The following is a 13,416-nucleotide window of genomic DNA, read 5'->3' as shown; positions in this document are numbered from 1 at the left end:
GCTGCTGTTCTTACACTCCCTCTGCCATCTAGTGGCAACAACCGCGTGGTTTCCACCGAGGTGTAAACCACGAGGTGCTCAGGCAGTGCCCAGAAGGTATTAACTGACCATGCTAATCACTAAATCTTGCTCAGGAGGGGAAAAAAAAAAAAGAAACAAATCCTGGCCTCTCGTTGTTCCTGCACTCACTGCCTTCACGGAATTCCCTCAGTGAAACAGGAACATGCTTATCTGCCTCATATATTTAAAGCAAACCAGTATTTCTCCTGTAGTGTTTACACTTTAGATGTTGATGGTACATTTTTATTACATTTTACTCCATAACCACCTTCTCATTACTCAGTGTAATCGATTCAATCTGTTTCCCCCTCCTAACAAAGTTATGTGAAGCCTTCCCTTTTATGTTCCAAATAAATACCTTCTCTAACAATATTAAACTCAATTTATTTTCCTGAGTGACACATCCCTGTAATCTTTGCAAGGCTGTTAACCTCCCAAACAGCTGCCATAAGTTATACTGATAAACCAACTGAAAAGTTGTATTTTCTATAAATTATTTCAGTGTCAGCTCAAGTCATGGCCTAAGTACTTCTACGAAGTTCACATATCTCACAGAATGATCAAAGGGACGTATTATGGAATTTAATTTTTCTACATTGAAGTAATTTAGAACTTTGATTTTTAAATACAGAGTAAAAGAAAGGTTCCGCCTCCTTTAAGAAAAGAAGTGGTGCTGTCTTAGGAAGATTTCATGTGCCAAAATAACTTTTGAGTGGCCTGGGGTCTTAGGAAGATTTCATGTGCCAAAATAACTTTTGAGTGGCCTGGGGTCTGACAGTGCTCAATGCACAAACTTGGTTTTGTTTAGCAGGAATTCCTTCCACAACCTTCAGGACAGAAGCTACACTCAGAGCAAATCTGAGGCTGCTCATGCCATGCCATTCCATCTCCCAGGCACTGCCCTGCTGGGGGGAGAGGCAGGAGTTTCCTGTAGTGTTTTCTGTGTTATTGTTAATGATTAAAGCAGCTCTGAAAGTAAACATCTGTAATGGTTCCAAATACAAGATGACATTTGTTGCATGAACTGGTTTTAATTACTTTGTGGCCATGAATCCTTTTCTTGAATCCAGGACAGTGGTTTCATAACCCAGGAACTAATCCAATGCCAAAAGCAAAACACACCCAAACATCTCCCTGACTTTCATAGCTACATTGAGATAAACAACATCATGCAAATTTTAATATTTTATCTTCATAGAAAAACATTGTTCTTGCTATTATTTTCAAAGCAAAACTAATACAGACTGAACTTCAAACCAGCTGACTGTTTTGGTGGCTTCAGTTAGAAAAATGATCATTTTAAGCTACTAAAAAAATACTCTGAAAAATTTTAAATGGAAACACTTGAGCTGTACACAGTGGAACAGGCTTCATTTAAATGAGGTGATTAGAGGATAGAGCTTGCAGATTTGGCTCATTGTTTCAAAGTGAGGATTAACCAACAGCAGGCCAATATCCACAGTTCAACAAACACAGAGCTTACAAACTACAGAGCAAGGTGATGCAGTGTAGAACATGAACAGCATTCTCCAGAGCACCAACTTTAGATGTATTTAATGTTTAGAACTTGCAGAAAATTATTTATTTTCCGATTTTAAAATATGCAACAACTGAAGTACTCAATTCAAAAAGGACATGGCTGGAAATATCCTTACCAAATAGAGCAGAAAGGTGTGGAGACCTGTTCCAAGCCCAACAGAGGACAGAATGCCCAATCCTACCCAGTAGGCACACCAGAAGAACTTCTTCTCCATGTACCGCACATACTGAGCAAGGGAAGTCAGAAAAAAAAGAAAAAAATATAAATTATTGAATCTCCAAGGGAGAAAATTAAGCTACGAGCTAACAGAGACATTTATCTGGATTATAACAACTGAAATAGACTCCTAAATACTTCTATTCTCAATTTATTACAGTAACAGCACAGACATGTAGAGAAAACAGTGCACTTCCAAAAGAAAAAAAAAAACCCACATTTTGGAATCATTAAGTTTCCAAGGAGATAGACAGAAATTCAGGTTCAATAGTAGGAGGTTGAAATCCAGAACAGGCCCATGAGGAGCAAGCCCTAGACAGTGTCAAGTAGAGCCCAGGCAGGTCAGGGAATTGTCTAACAGTTTAAATAAAGGAATAAAATCAGCTGCACTCCCAGTGAGACTGCTGGATGTCGCATCTTGGAGCAGTGAGGAGCAGGTTTGTTACTTTTAAGAAAACATTAAAATGCTGGTAGTGTGCTGCACCCAGAAATGAGGGGATATATGGGAAAGGCACAGCAAGTTCTGGCCACTATTTCACACCATCCATGGTCCAACAGCAGCAAGGTGAAGTTTACACCATTCTTACCCAGGCTCCAACCTGCAGGGCACAGAAGCATCTTGAAAATGCCAAGTGCACATGGCTGACTCCTCCTTAACAGGGAGCTCCTGCACTGGCTGTCACCTGAGGGTCACACTGTCCTCAGCAATCCCAGAGGATCAGGTTTCTTCCCAGCAGGCTCAAGGAAACCTGGGCAGTCAGGACTTGGGGTCCAGAAGTGCAGATCCCTCAGGCAGGCAGTGCCGCACCACAGCAGGAGGGATGGAAGCAAGTTCTCTGCAATTGGGAACCTGCTCATTTCAGAGCTGCGACAGCAGTTGGAATTGGTTTTTAAAAGGGCTCCGTGTCCTCCAGGAAAATCTGAAACTCCAAGAGAAATGGGGAAGGGAAGGGTGCAGACAGCACCATCACTAAGCTTAAGCCCTGTCTTACACTTTCAGTGCTGCAAAAGCACCAGGCTTTGTGTTCACATCACAGGAACAGATTTGAACCACGAAACCATTTTACATCTCTACATGTGCTTGTCCTAGCTGGGCAGGAGACCTTCCACAGCAACACAAGAATCACTTCTCGGGAACCACGAAGCTCTGCCACGACTCAAGGGTAACACTTCCCCTCAGGAGCTCCCACCACCTTTAAAATCTTGCTGACAGCAGCTGTGAAGGAGTGCTGCAGCAGCCGAGGTGTGCTTCACTCAGAACAGATGAGACACCCCCAGATCCACCAGAACAGATCAAATGACACAGCTCATCCCTCCCCACCTCTGAAACACAACTCATGCACACCAACAGAGCAGTCACGACTTGAGAAACAAAAGCTTAGTGAGCAGCTCCAAAGATACATTATAAATTCATGGGGATGCCAGCACAATTCATTCAATTCCCAGCACAGGGAAGGAGTGGGAGTCAGGGAAGCAGAGGTGGTACCTGTTGATGTGCTCCCTCGATGTAGTACAGGGCTGTGAGCACTGCCAGTGCCAGCAACACACACACCAGGACCCCTCGCCGCCGCCACAATCTTAAAGACAAATGGCAAATTAGGGTTTTTCATCCTTAAACATGCATTTCAAAGTTACCTCTGGGGACTGGGGCTGCCTGGATGTGCTCAGCAGGGACAATGTAAGCCTCCCAAGAAAATATCTGGGGAGCCTTTACTCTTTAGGGAAAAATCTCTGCATCACTGTCAAGCGAGATCAAAGTTCAGGCACTCATATTTTACTTTTTTTAATAAAGAAAAACAAAGCAACTGTCTGAAAACAAACACAAGCTGAAAACAATTCAGCTTCTGGAGCCAAGAGTCAGAGACCCAGGCTCTGAGCAGCAGCTGTGGCCAAGCACAGAGCAAAGCAGGCCCTGCACTGGCCCTGGGCAAGGACAAGCTGGGTGGAATTCAGAAGAGCTGATTTCCAACTGTGCTGTTGGGCAGAACCACAGTGACAGCCACAGGAACAAATCTTTACATTATTTTGTTTCCCCTTATCTATTAAAATTAGTATCTTGTAATTTAATAAATATATTTTAGGTAACTCTGAAGCATTAGGTGAGTAAATGGAGAGAAGTGTTTTTCAAAGTAATTTGCCACCAAATAATTTTTGAGGGTGTTTGGTTTTACTCTTTTTTTTTCCTGCTTGATGTGTATGCGGTCACAAAGAGTAGATTGGCAAATACATTTATTATTTTCCAGAAAACACTACTATATTGTCACCTAATGATATATAAAAAAGCAAGTGCTAGCATCACTTAAAATTCCCAGCCTGTAATAGCAAACTATAAATATAACTTATCTATTTAGACAGAAACATAGAAATGCGAGGCATAATACAGGAAAACAGTCACAAATATTTCATATTAAGCAAACTGAAAAGAGCACTCAAAACATTTTAAAATTGAAGTTAGTGCTGCTTGCATTAGTATGACAATTGAATTCTCAAATGATTGTCATTCAAAACACAATTTATGCAATGGAACACAGGAGATCTTTAAGAGTCAATCTGAGGTCTCAACTTAATAGCTTGTAATAGTCAGGGTTATTTTCTGTAAAGATTCTGTCAGGGGAGTGCCAGACAACTGAATGTGCTGCTCAGCAGAGGAGGCAAGTGCTATCTGTAACAAAACTGGATGTCTAGGAAGCCAAATAAGATTTGAGGTCTTAAAATAAATCCTCAAATGTTATTTCTGCTTAGTTCAAGTGAATGCTTGGCGATTGTCAGAAATTACAGAGGTCAGACCCAGTAAAACAGTTCTCAGAAACAATTCCTAATGGTAGTTTAAGGAATGCACATAATCAAATAAATAGGCTTGGGGGGTTCAATTTTTTGGGGGGTGTGGGGTGTAAAAGGGAAGTTAGGCTACACTACAAAAACCTGGTATTTTTCATACAAATTATTTCAAAAGAAAATGGAAACTGTCAGCAAATACAGACTGCCAACACCTCCAGCCCGGCCCAGAGGGAGTGAGCAGAACCCTGAGTACCAGGCTCAGCTCAGCCTGCAGAGGAGCAGCCCAACAGCTGGAGTCACCCAAGGTGACATTAGATCCCGTCTCCTGGCTGGGAAAGGCTTTGTAAACTCAGTCCCAAGCACAACAGAGCCCACTTACCAACACAAGCACTGGATGGCTGCTACTCTTGGCATTTTCATTGCAAATTACACTCATGTTTTGGCAGCCTAAACCCCAGGCCTTGTGCCTTAAGAACTGGCTCTGCATTTCAGCACTAGCAGGGAAAGGCAGGACTGCTCCTCACAAATTCTCTCACTGGAATAAAAGCTGGTTTTATCCAGTGTGAAAATAGCACTCAAGGGAAGTACCTTAATAAATCATTTCCTGCTGTAAAAGGGCCCACAGAGAAGCAAAGTCCTCTTTACAGCATCATAAACATCACTGCAAGCTCCACAGAACCCTGATCTCTGCCCTGGCTGAGCTATTTGAAGATTACTCAGTGACACCAACACCTGCATTAGTAGGTCAGTGCTGACGCTGCAGCCATAGGCACAATATCCCTTTGCCTTGAGGATCCCACAACACTGTCCCACTCTTTCAAATTGGAATATTCAACTCTACAGAAAGGCAGTTTGCCATTTGCTCCCCCAAGCACCTTGCTGCACTTATGTAATTTAGGCAGAAGGTCTGAGAGCACAGCTACAAGTGTGGGATGTTCCAGCAGCCACCTTGAAGGGACAAAAATACACATGTTCTCTGAAATAAACAGTTTTCAAGTCGTGAATCATCAGGGAAAGTGAGATGTCAGAATGACCTACTGAATCAGAGCATGGGTTTGCCCAGAACGCTTAGTAGAAGTTAAAGAAATGATTTTTACTTTATGGTCCATTCCTTCAAGTTTATTAGAGTTTCCAGGCAAAAATACTGCAAGGTAACAAGCGGTTTTTTCCACAGTACAATATTCAACCTCTCCTCTCGCTCCCTTCTCTTCCGCTCACTCAGCATCGAGGAATCTGCAAAAGAAAAGCAAAAAAATAAAACATGTCAAAGCACAGGCTGGCAGGTCAGCTGCTATCCAAAAAAACACTGACTTGTTTTTTTTTTAAATTTGTTAGGAAGTCAATGTGAGCTCTCAGTTGTCTTTTCTCCTGATCCCAAAGCATCTGCTGCCATGCCTCAGGAATGAGGTGACATCCAGGGAATGCAGTGGTTTGCTCTGCCCTGGCACTCAGGGAACCAGAGTGCCCCAGGCCTGGCACCCCCAGCAGCCTTTGTGCAGGGCACTGCCCGAGGAGCTGAAAGCAGCCACCACCCCAGGTCAAATGTGACCTCAGCACCTGCTGCAGGGACATTTCCCTCTGAACTTCTGAGCTGGTACTTTTCCAGCAGAGCTATTCCCAGCCTCCCACTTCCAGAGGATGGAATTACAGGGTGTAACTGGATAGGAGCACCTGCCCTCCCAGCCAGGAGCCTGTCCAGCCTCTCCCAAACTCCTGCTCTGGAAAGGAACAGCTTTTGGAGCACAGCCCTGCCTGGCACTGAGCTCACACCCAGCCCAGGCCCTGCTCACAAAAAGGCTTTTCTAATCAAGGTGTTATTTTGTGTTCACAATAAGATGAATAAAACCCGAAACCCGAGCTGGTTTTTTGGAGGAGAATGGCTTGTTCAAAGGCTGTCAAGCTAATGAGCAGTAATAATTTTTAAACTTTTAAAGAAAAGGAATTCTGGAATAAGATTTAAAAAATAATACCAGTAAACAATGAAAAAATACAATTGTATCCAAACAGACACCAAACTTGTTTAAATATCACTTACTACACATTCACAACACATGTATTCTATTTTGCATTGTAATAATATTCATAAATTTTAGATTTTTAAAAAGCTGTTGCTTTTAAAATATTAATCTAATCTGATCTCCAGCATATTGTAACCCAAGATGTATTATTTCAGTCTTACTCCAGTAATTGAAACATTTTGCCTTATCAGATGCTGATATTTACACAGAAACTGCAGCTCTCATTAGTCACGCAGCCCACTTAATTTTGTATTCCTTAGCTGTAAAATCAGTTGCTTAAGATGAACTAACAGAAATCCTGGCAAATATTGAAGAATATCCACATTCCCTCAGAGTTACAGAATGATTTAAGACTTTAAGTAAAAGGCTTTAATTTGTTCCATACATACAAACATGCAGTTAATCTTTTTCATTTAATATGTGTAATAAAAATGTTTCAACCTTGTTTCGACCTTGTTTTTAGTAAAAGGTCGTAAAAGACAATGGTGTAAGACTGTACACAACTTGAGAAATCACTTGATTACAAAACTTAATTAAATATGGAACTGGCACATTCAAAGCTGACAGGAAACAAACAAAGATGATTATAATTTCCATGCCTTACTACACAGCACGGATAATTCAGTGACACAAAAACCTTCATTAACTGTTTTCAGGTTATTTTTCATGAGTTCTAAACATTAACCCCAGGCTACTTCAGACATACCAGCAGGAAAAACAGAGGAGAGGCAGGAGGTGAAGTAGTTAAAACTGTTTTGTTGGTAATTTATCGCTGAAACCAATAAATTATAGTGACACTGAATTTCAACAGAACAGCTAGAAATTGGGAGACTAATAACTGGATCTGTCCCAGAATAAAACAGATTTTTATTACCCAGAACTGACTTTTCAGTGCCAAAGGGTGGGGTTGTACAGCCTGACTTCCACAGCCACATATTTGCCAACAAAGTTAAACTTTTTTAGTTTTTTTTTTTTTTTCTGTTGTTGTTGTAGTCCCTGTTGGTATCCAGGCCAGCTTTGTGGGGCTTAAATGGGAGAGGAAAGGAGTGTAAGAGAAATGTGAATGGAAATACACAGCATGAATCTATTCCATGGCTTTGAAATACTAAATCCTTCAGGTTTAGAGCTGACTGAGGTGTCTAAGACTCATTCAGGCATCAAGGCCCTTTGCATTATGTGGGCAAAAAGCCACAGAATCCCAGAATGGTTTGGGTTGGAAGGGGCCTTGAAGCCCATCCCATTCCACCCCCTGGCACAGGCAGAGGTGCCACTCCCCAGGTCAGGTGGCTCCATGCAACCTGGCCTCAAGAGAAAACCAAAATCAATTCCTTTTCAGTCCTGTGCCGTTTTACACCCCACACAGGACAGCTGAGAACAGAAAGTGATCTCCCACCTACCTGTGAAATTGCCATTGTGCTGCTCTTTGCTCATTCTTATGCGTCTCTGGTCACAGTCTGTGCCATTCTCTGCCATTTCATAGATCAGTCACGTGTGGGGACCTGAGAGCAGAAGAAACCCAAAAGGACAAGGTGTGTTTCTGGTTAGGAGCACTCCACAGTCAAAGGATGCAGACAAACACCTAGCAGCTCTCCAAATCCAACTCACACTCGTCCTGCATTACACCATCAAACAGCAGAAAGTGATTCAATCCCCACAGTGACAAAGATTAAAACATTCCCACCTACATAATTCTAAATTTTTCACTCAAATGACAAAACTCCCTCACTTCTAACAGCTGAACAAAAGCTCATTAAACAAACCCCTTCCTTGACCCAACCCACTGTTTGGGCTCCAGGAGCAGCAGAGCTTCATACAAACCTCACTTCCATCCTGAGACTGGTGCTTCGGGGGTGCTCCTCATCCTGGCACTAAAGCTTTGCAGGTTGCTACTAAGTCAAAAACCTCCCTCCCTGGCTGAAAGATTAGCCCTCAGTGTGGTAACCAAGATACAGAGCTACATCTCCTGCTCTGCACAGCCTGGTGTCTCTGAAGCACAAAAGGCAAACTCTTCAGAGGACAAGAGCTTTCTGATGGAAGCGTTGCTGACACTGTCCATGCTCTCTGCTGGTTTAGCCTCTCTCTAGAGAGATCAGCCCTAAAACATAACCCCAAAAGAACAGATGCGGTTTTCCTTATCCAAGAGAGTAGCTAATGCAAGAAGTGGGAGCCAGCACAAACCAGAGTGTTGCAAGAGCTGCCTTTTTTTTTTTCTTTCAAAATAAAACAAAAAAAAAAAAACCTGAATAGCTGACAATTCTTATGCAATCAAACACAAAGAGAGTAACCAGTCAGACTCCTTTTTTTAAAAACCCTCTCTTGAATCTTAAGTTTCTAGAGTTTTATTTAGAAGAGTCCCACAAAGCTAAAGCATTTTATTTGCATTGCATTTCTCCCTGTAAGCATACTTGATTTACAGTTTTTTGATATACGTTGCTTTTGTTGGAAAGAAAAATGGTACAATATTAAAATGACAGGTTATATAAAAAATTTCTTCCAGTGGAAGAAATTGAAGTTCTACAGAAAAAATACCTCCCCACTGATTTATGTTAGGCTTAAGAGCCAAGCAGCAACTCAGGTTTGGTAAACAGGAGTGAGATCACCTCTTGGATTCAGACTGCAATAATTCTGTCAAATTTTTAAATAAAATGTTCACAGATTTCAGATGCTGTATTTGACACTTCCAGGGTGTCACAAGGCAGTTTTAGACAGCTGTTTTTCTAAACAGGTACAAGCCTTGTGCATTACTTGCAATACAGATAAAATTGTTGGCTAGAATTGAATTATTTAGTTAAAATTATTTCATTTTAGTTAAAAATCCAGTAGTCAAAAGCACTGAGGTCTCAGGAAGGAGTCCTTTCTTCAACACCTCCCCCTGACACAGAATGTGCAGAAACAGGAATCTGTCTGGTTAAACAAGGCAGCAGAAACTCATCTCATGCATGTTACAGCTTTTGTTCACTGCAGTGTGAACCCCAGAATACCCAAAGCACCTAAAAAAATGAACAAAACACCTTTGCAAAAGCTGAAGAATGCCAAGGGCTCTGGAGTCAGCCAAGGACAAGAGGCCTGAGCTGCTGCAGTGGGAGCTCTAGAGCATCACTCTGCAGTCACCTGCAGCTCAAAGCCCAGGGAAATGTGAACCTCTCCCTCTCCCCAGGTGAGTTCAGAGCAGCCTGACACTCTGGAGCTAGCCCAGTCCTCAGCTGAGGATAACAGGCCAGTTGCTATGGCAATAGCAGGATCAAATGTTCAGCTACCCCTTAATTCCATCAGGAGAGGTGGATAGTGCTTTGTTTCTGACTGCACTCAGCTGTGCTTATTTTTATATGTATTTAAATAAGTATTTATGAACATCTACAACGTAGATGCGCTCAGTTGTGCTTATTTTTATATGTATTTGAATAAGTATTTATGAACATCTGCAAGGTAAGTTTATATCCACACATACCCATGTATATACCACAGGAGTTTACACACACACAGCTCAAACTGCAGAGGGCAATATTTAAATTACACACCCACATACAGCAAGCCTGATGTTCTCAGAAAGCTGTTCAGGAAGCAAAAGCCATCCAGAGCTGTTGAGCACACACAGCAAGACTTAAAAAAAGTGTTCTGGCTTAGGGAACTTCAGTCGCATTTTGTTGACTTAAATATAGCAAAGATTAGAAAAAAAATGTCACAAATTTCAGTGGAAGCCACACATTCCTCATTTTGAAATCTATCTTTTTTCACGTGTGCTAATCCAGCCTTCAAAATTCAAGTCTTAATTGGTTTGGTCTCTGCTTTCAGCTTAATTACACTCCAAGGAAGTTCATTTAGTGCAATGCCAACTGCTCTCCATGTTTGATGCTAAAGCCCAGGCTGTGCACAACACTGAGCTCCAGTGCAATCCATGAAACTCCTGCATCTCTGGGGGTCTCAGGTGTGTTGTTCCCAAGGCATGACAGCTTTTTTTTTCAGGAGCTCAACTGCCAGAGCCACTTTTACCCTGCCTGCTTGGAAAGGCACTAATCCAGGATTAGCTTTGCATAACACCACCTCAAGTACACAAGTCAATGTTTGCACTGAAGCAGATAAATAATCCCCTTCCACACTGCTGTAGGACAAATACTTGTCAAGAAGGTCTTAAAGTTCAACCATTCTGCAGAAAAGCTCTAAAAATTCCTATTTAAAAACACAGCTGACTTGGAGGTGGGATACCTATCACATGGCAGGGCTGAATGGGCTGCAAACCCTTCCTGGCTCCAGAAAAGAATCTCCCTGTTTTAACCAAGTCTAATTATACTCAAAGCATCTTAGCAAAGGGACTGGAGGATGCACATCCCCTCAGCTCAGCACCCTTGATCTGCTGTGCTGCTTGATGCCCGTTAGAACCACTGGTCCTGCACTAATGCCTCCCCACAGGGATTAACTGGAGTGGGAGTCTGACCCAAAATGGAGTTATCCTTCATTAACTCACTCCACATTCTGAAGTCTACACCCAATCCACGAGAGCTCACCACAGGAAATTAAATTCCATCTGCTAAACAGAACTTCAGTTCTGAGAGATGCTGGGAAAGACACAGAGCCCATCTCTAAAAATAAATTTGCCTACTACATGGAGTACTTAGCAGCAAACGTGTAAAAATAAACTATTTAAAAGAGCGAGGAAAACAACTGTGGCCAGTTTTCTATCAGGGTGGCTGAGATCATTTGTTAGAGCTGTGCTCACACAAGAACTGCTTTGTAGGGCTGAACAAAGAGCTGACAATACACCATTGAGCTTTAGTGCAACCCAAAACATGAAGTAATAAAAAGACAATTATTGCTAGTCAAAAATGCAAATTGGTCAACAAAAAAGGTTTATGGTAACTGTGACTGGCACTTCACAGCATAAGTGAGACAAAGCAAAACAAGCTATCAGAGCATGAGAACACAACAGAATTGGGCACTGCAGTATCTGCTCTCTGTAATCAGAGAAAAGGACAAAAGTTTCTTCTCCGAAGCCCTGGGGAGGCTGTGGAAGCACCCAAGTGTTGGGTGCACTTATGCAAAAGGAACCACTTTTGGACCAGGCAGCTGGGTGTCTGCACTCTCACTTGGAGGAGCAGAATGTGGACTCATGTTCTATCCTAAGGATTTTTGGAGGACTCCTTTTCCAGTGTGCTGGAACAACAAGGAAGCTGTTTTCATGACCTCACTGCTCTCTCAGACATTGTTTGAATCACTAATGCTTGCCACTTCTTACTGAAAGAGCCCTGACTCTCATCTCCATCAGTTCCTGCTCACACAGCTCCCAGAACCAGAGTTAGAGCTTGAAGCATTTTGTTGTTTCCCCCAGCCACATCAGCAACACATAATTTCCAGTTAGTTCTTGCATTTAAAGGCAAATGTTCCAACCCTGCTGCTTCTTTCTCCTCAACTTTTCTGATATTCCTTCTTCTTTTTCTACACCCCACTTACAGTAAGGAGAAAAAAGGGTTACAATTCAGCCTTTCCAGGTGGGTAAAGAATTGCACTAATCTAGACAGTGCTGCACATCTGTGACAGGGGTGTTTTTTCAGTCATCAAATGCTCTACAAAGAGAGTAAGTTAACAACTCCCTGGCAAAGAAACAGCTTGGAGAGCACCTTCCCTCGAAAGCCAAGACTGCCTGGCACAGGAACGCATTCAGGAGAAGGATGGGATCAGTTTGGAAGTGAAACATTACCTACCCCTTCCAGCTCCTCACAGCTATTCCCTCTCCACTTCTCCAGGACCTGAAGGCAGTGGAAGAGCCAACCACGTCCTCAGCTCTGCAGCACTCGAGCCCAAAGCGACTCCTCCTGCAAAGCTGCTGCCCCTACAGAGCAGGAGAGCACCGTTCATGTGGCACTGGAGTGACACAGCCCCTCGCTTGGAGGTTAATGACTTTCCTGAAGATGACAGAAAATAGAAAAAGTAACTGCTCGATTTTTTTTCCACTCCTTCAGCACTCCTGGGAAGCATTCAATTAAAATAAATGAGGCCACATCTGAAAGATGTTCCAAAACTCCACAGATTTAGCCATAATGGGTTATTTTGATATAAGTGCATTTATTCCCATACTAGAAATGTTTTCCTGGCTAAAATAGTTTAATTCCTCAAAGGAGAAGTAATTCACTTAAAGACCACAGGTTTCCATTTTGTGGGTTATGCCTCTGTACACCAGACCTATTTTCCAATCCCTACCCAAATAAATCATCTTAGAATTTAGAGTGAAAATTCCCATTTTTCAAAAAAAATTGGACTTTGGGATGTCTTTTAGGAAAGACTGTTGTAACATGAGCTTCAGGGATGCCATGCAATTTCTTCTGAGTTAATGGAAAGTTCTGTCCCTGCCATTAAAGCCACATATATTAAACTGATCTTTTTGGGGTATTTTTTTCTTTTTTTTGGTGAAACATGAATTTTGATTACATCCAGCAGTAGAATCAGGTGCTATAATAAAGCAGTAGAGATGCTGTGCAATAAACAGATGAAAAGGTGAGAGCCAGGGATAAGAGGATATGCAGAGGAGGCACAGCACAGATGAAAAGGGGCGAACACAAGGACCTGACAAAGCCCAGAGTGGCTGAAAGCAGCTCGTGAGATAAATTCTGCTTTTCAAAAGATCATTCTCTAAATGCAGCCAACTCAGATTTCACACTTGGCCATCCAGTGAGGACACACTGCCCAGACAAGGTTCACTGAGGCCAATCCTGAGCCCTGGGAGAAAGAAAAATATTCTTTTAATAAACTTGAAATACCCTGAACAACTGCCTGCCTCACTAATAACATCTCCTGGCCCCCTCTGGTCCAAAA

At 42.2% G+C, this 13,416-nt stretch overlaps 1 protein-coding gene across 3 annotated transcripts in view; it reads right to left on the bottom strand.

Annotated features, from left to right (window-relative positions):
• Positions 1 to 13,416, bottom strand: part of VMP1 (vacuole membrane protein 1) — a 61,971-nt gene that overhangs the window by 45,622 nt on the left and 2,933 nt on the right. For 2 of the 3 annotated variants that reach the window (XM_068210648.1, XM_068210651.1), the window contains exons 2-5: positions 8,010 to 8,111; positions 5,692 to 5,827; positions 3,303 to 3,393; positions 1,716 to 1,826 (exon numbers count right to left, since the gene is read on the bottom strand). In XM_068210648.1, the coding sequence (XP_068066749.1) occupies positions 1,716 to 1,826; positions 3,303 to 3,393; positions 5,692 to 5,827; positions 8,010 to 8,085 (414 nt within the window). In that variant the 5' untranslated portion in view covers positions 8,086 to 8,111. Of the gene's footprint in view, positions 1 to 1,715; positions 1,827 to 3,302; positions 3,394 to 5,691; positions 5,828 to 8,009; positions 8,112 to 8,430; positions 8,583 to 13,416 lie in introns of those variants that run through there. The other variant, XM_068210649.1, reaches the window with a different exon arrangement.

The sequence above is a fragment of the Anomalospiza imberbis genome, chromosome 20, assembly GCF_031753505.1.
Source record: "Anomalospiza imberbis isolate Cuckoo-Finch-1a 21T00152 chromosome 20, ASM3175350v1, whole genome shotgun sequence".
NCBI classification, from domain to species: domain Eukaryota; kingdom Metazoa; phylum Chordata; class Aves; order Passeriformes; family Viduidae; genus Anomalospiza; species Anomalospiza imberbis.
The sequence above is the reverse complement of the archived record's forward strand: the minus strand, read 5'-3'. Positions and strand labels throughout refer to the sequence as shown.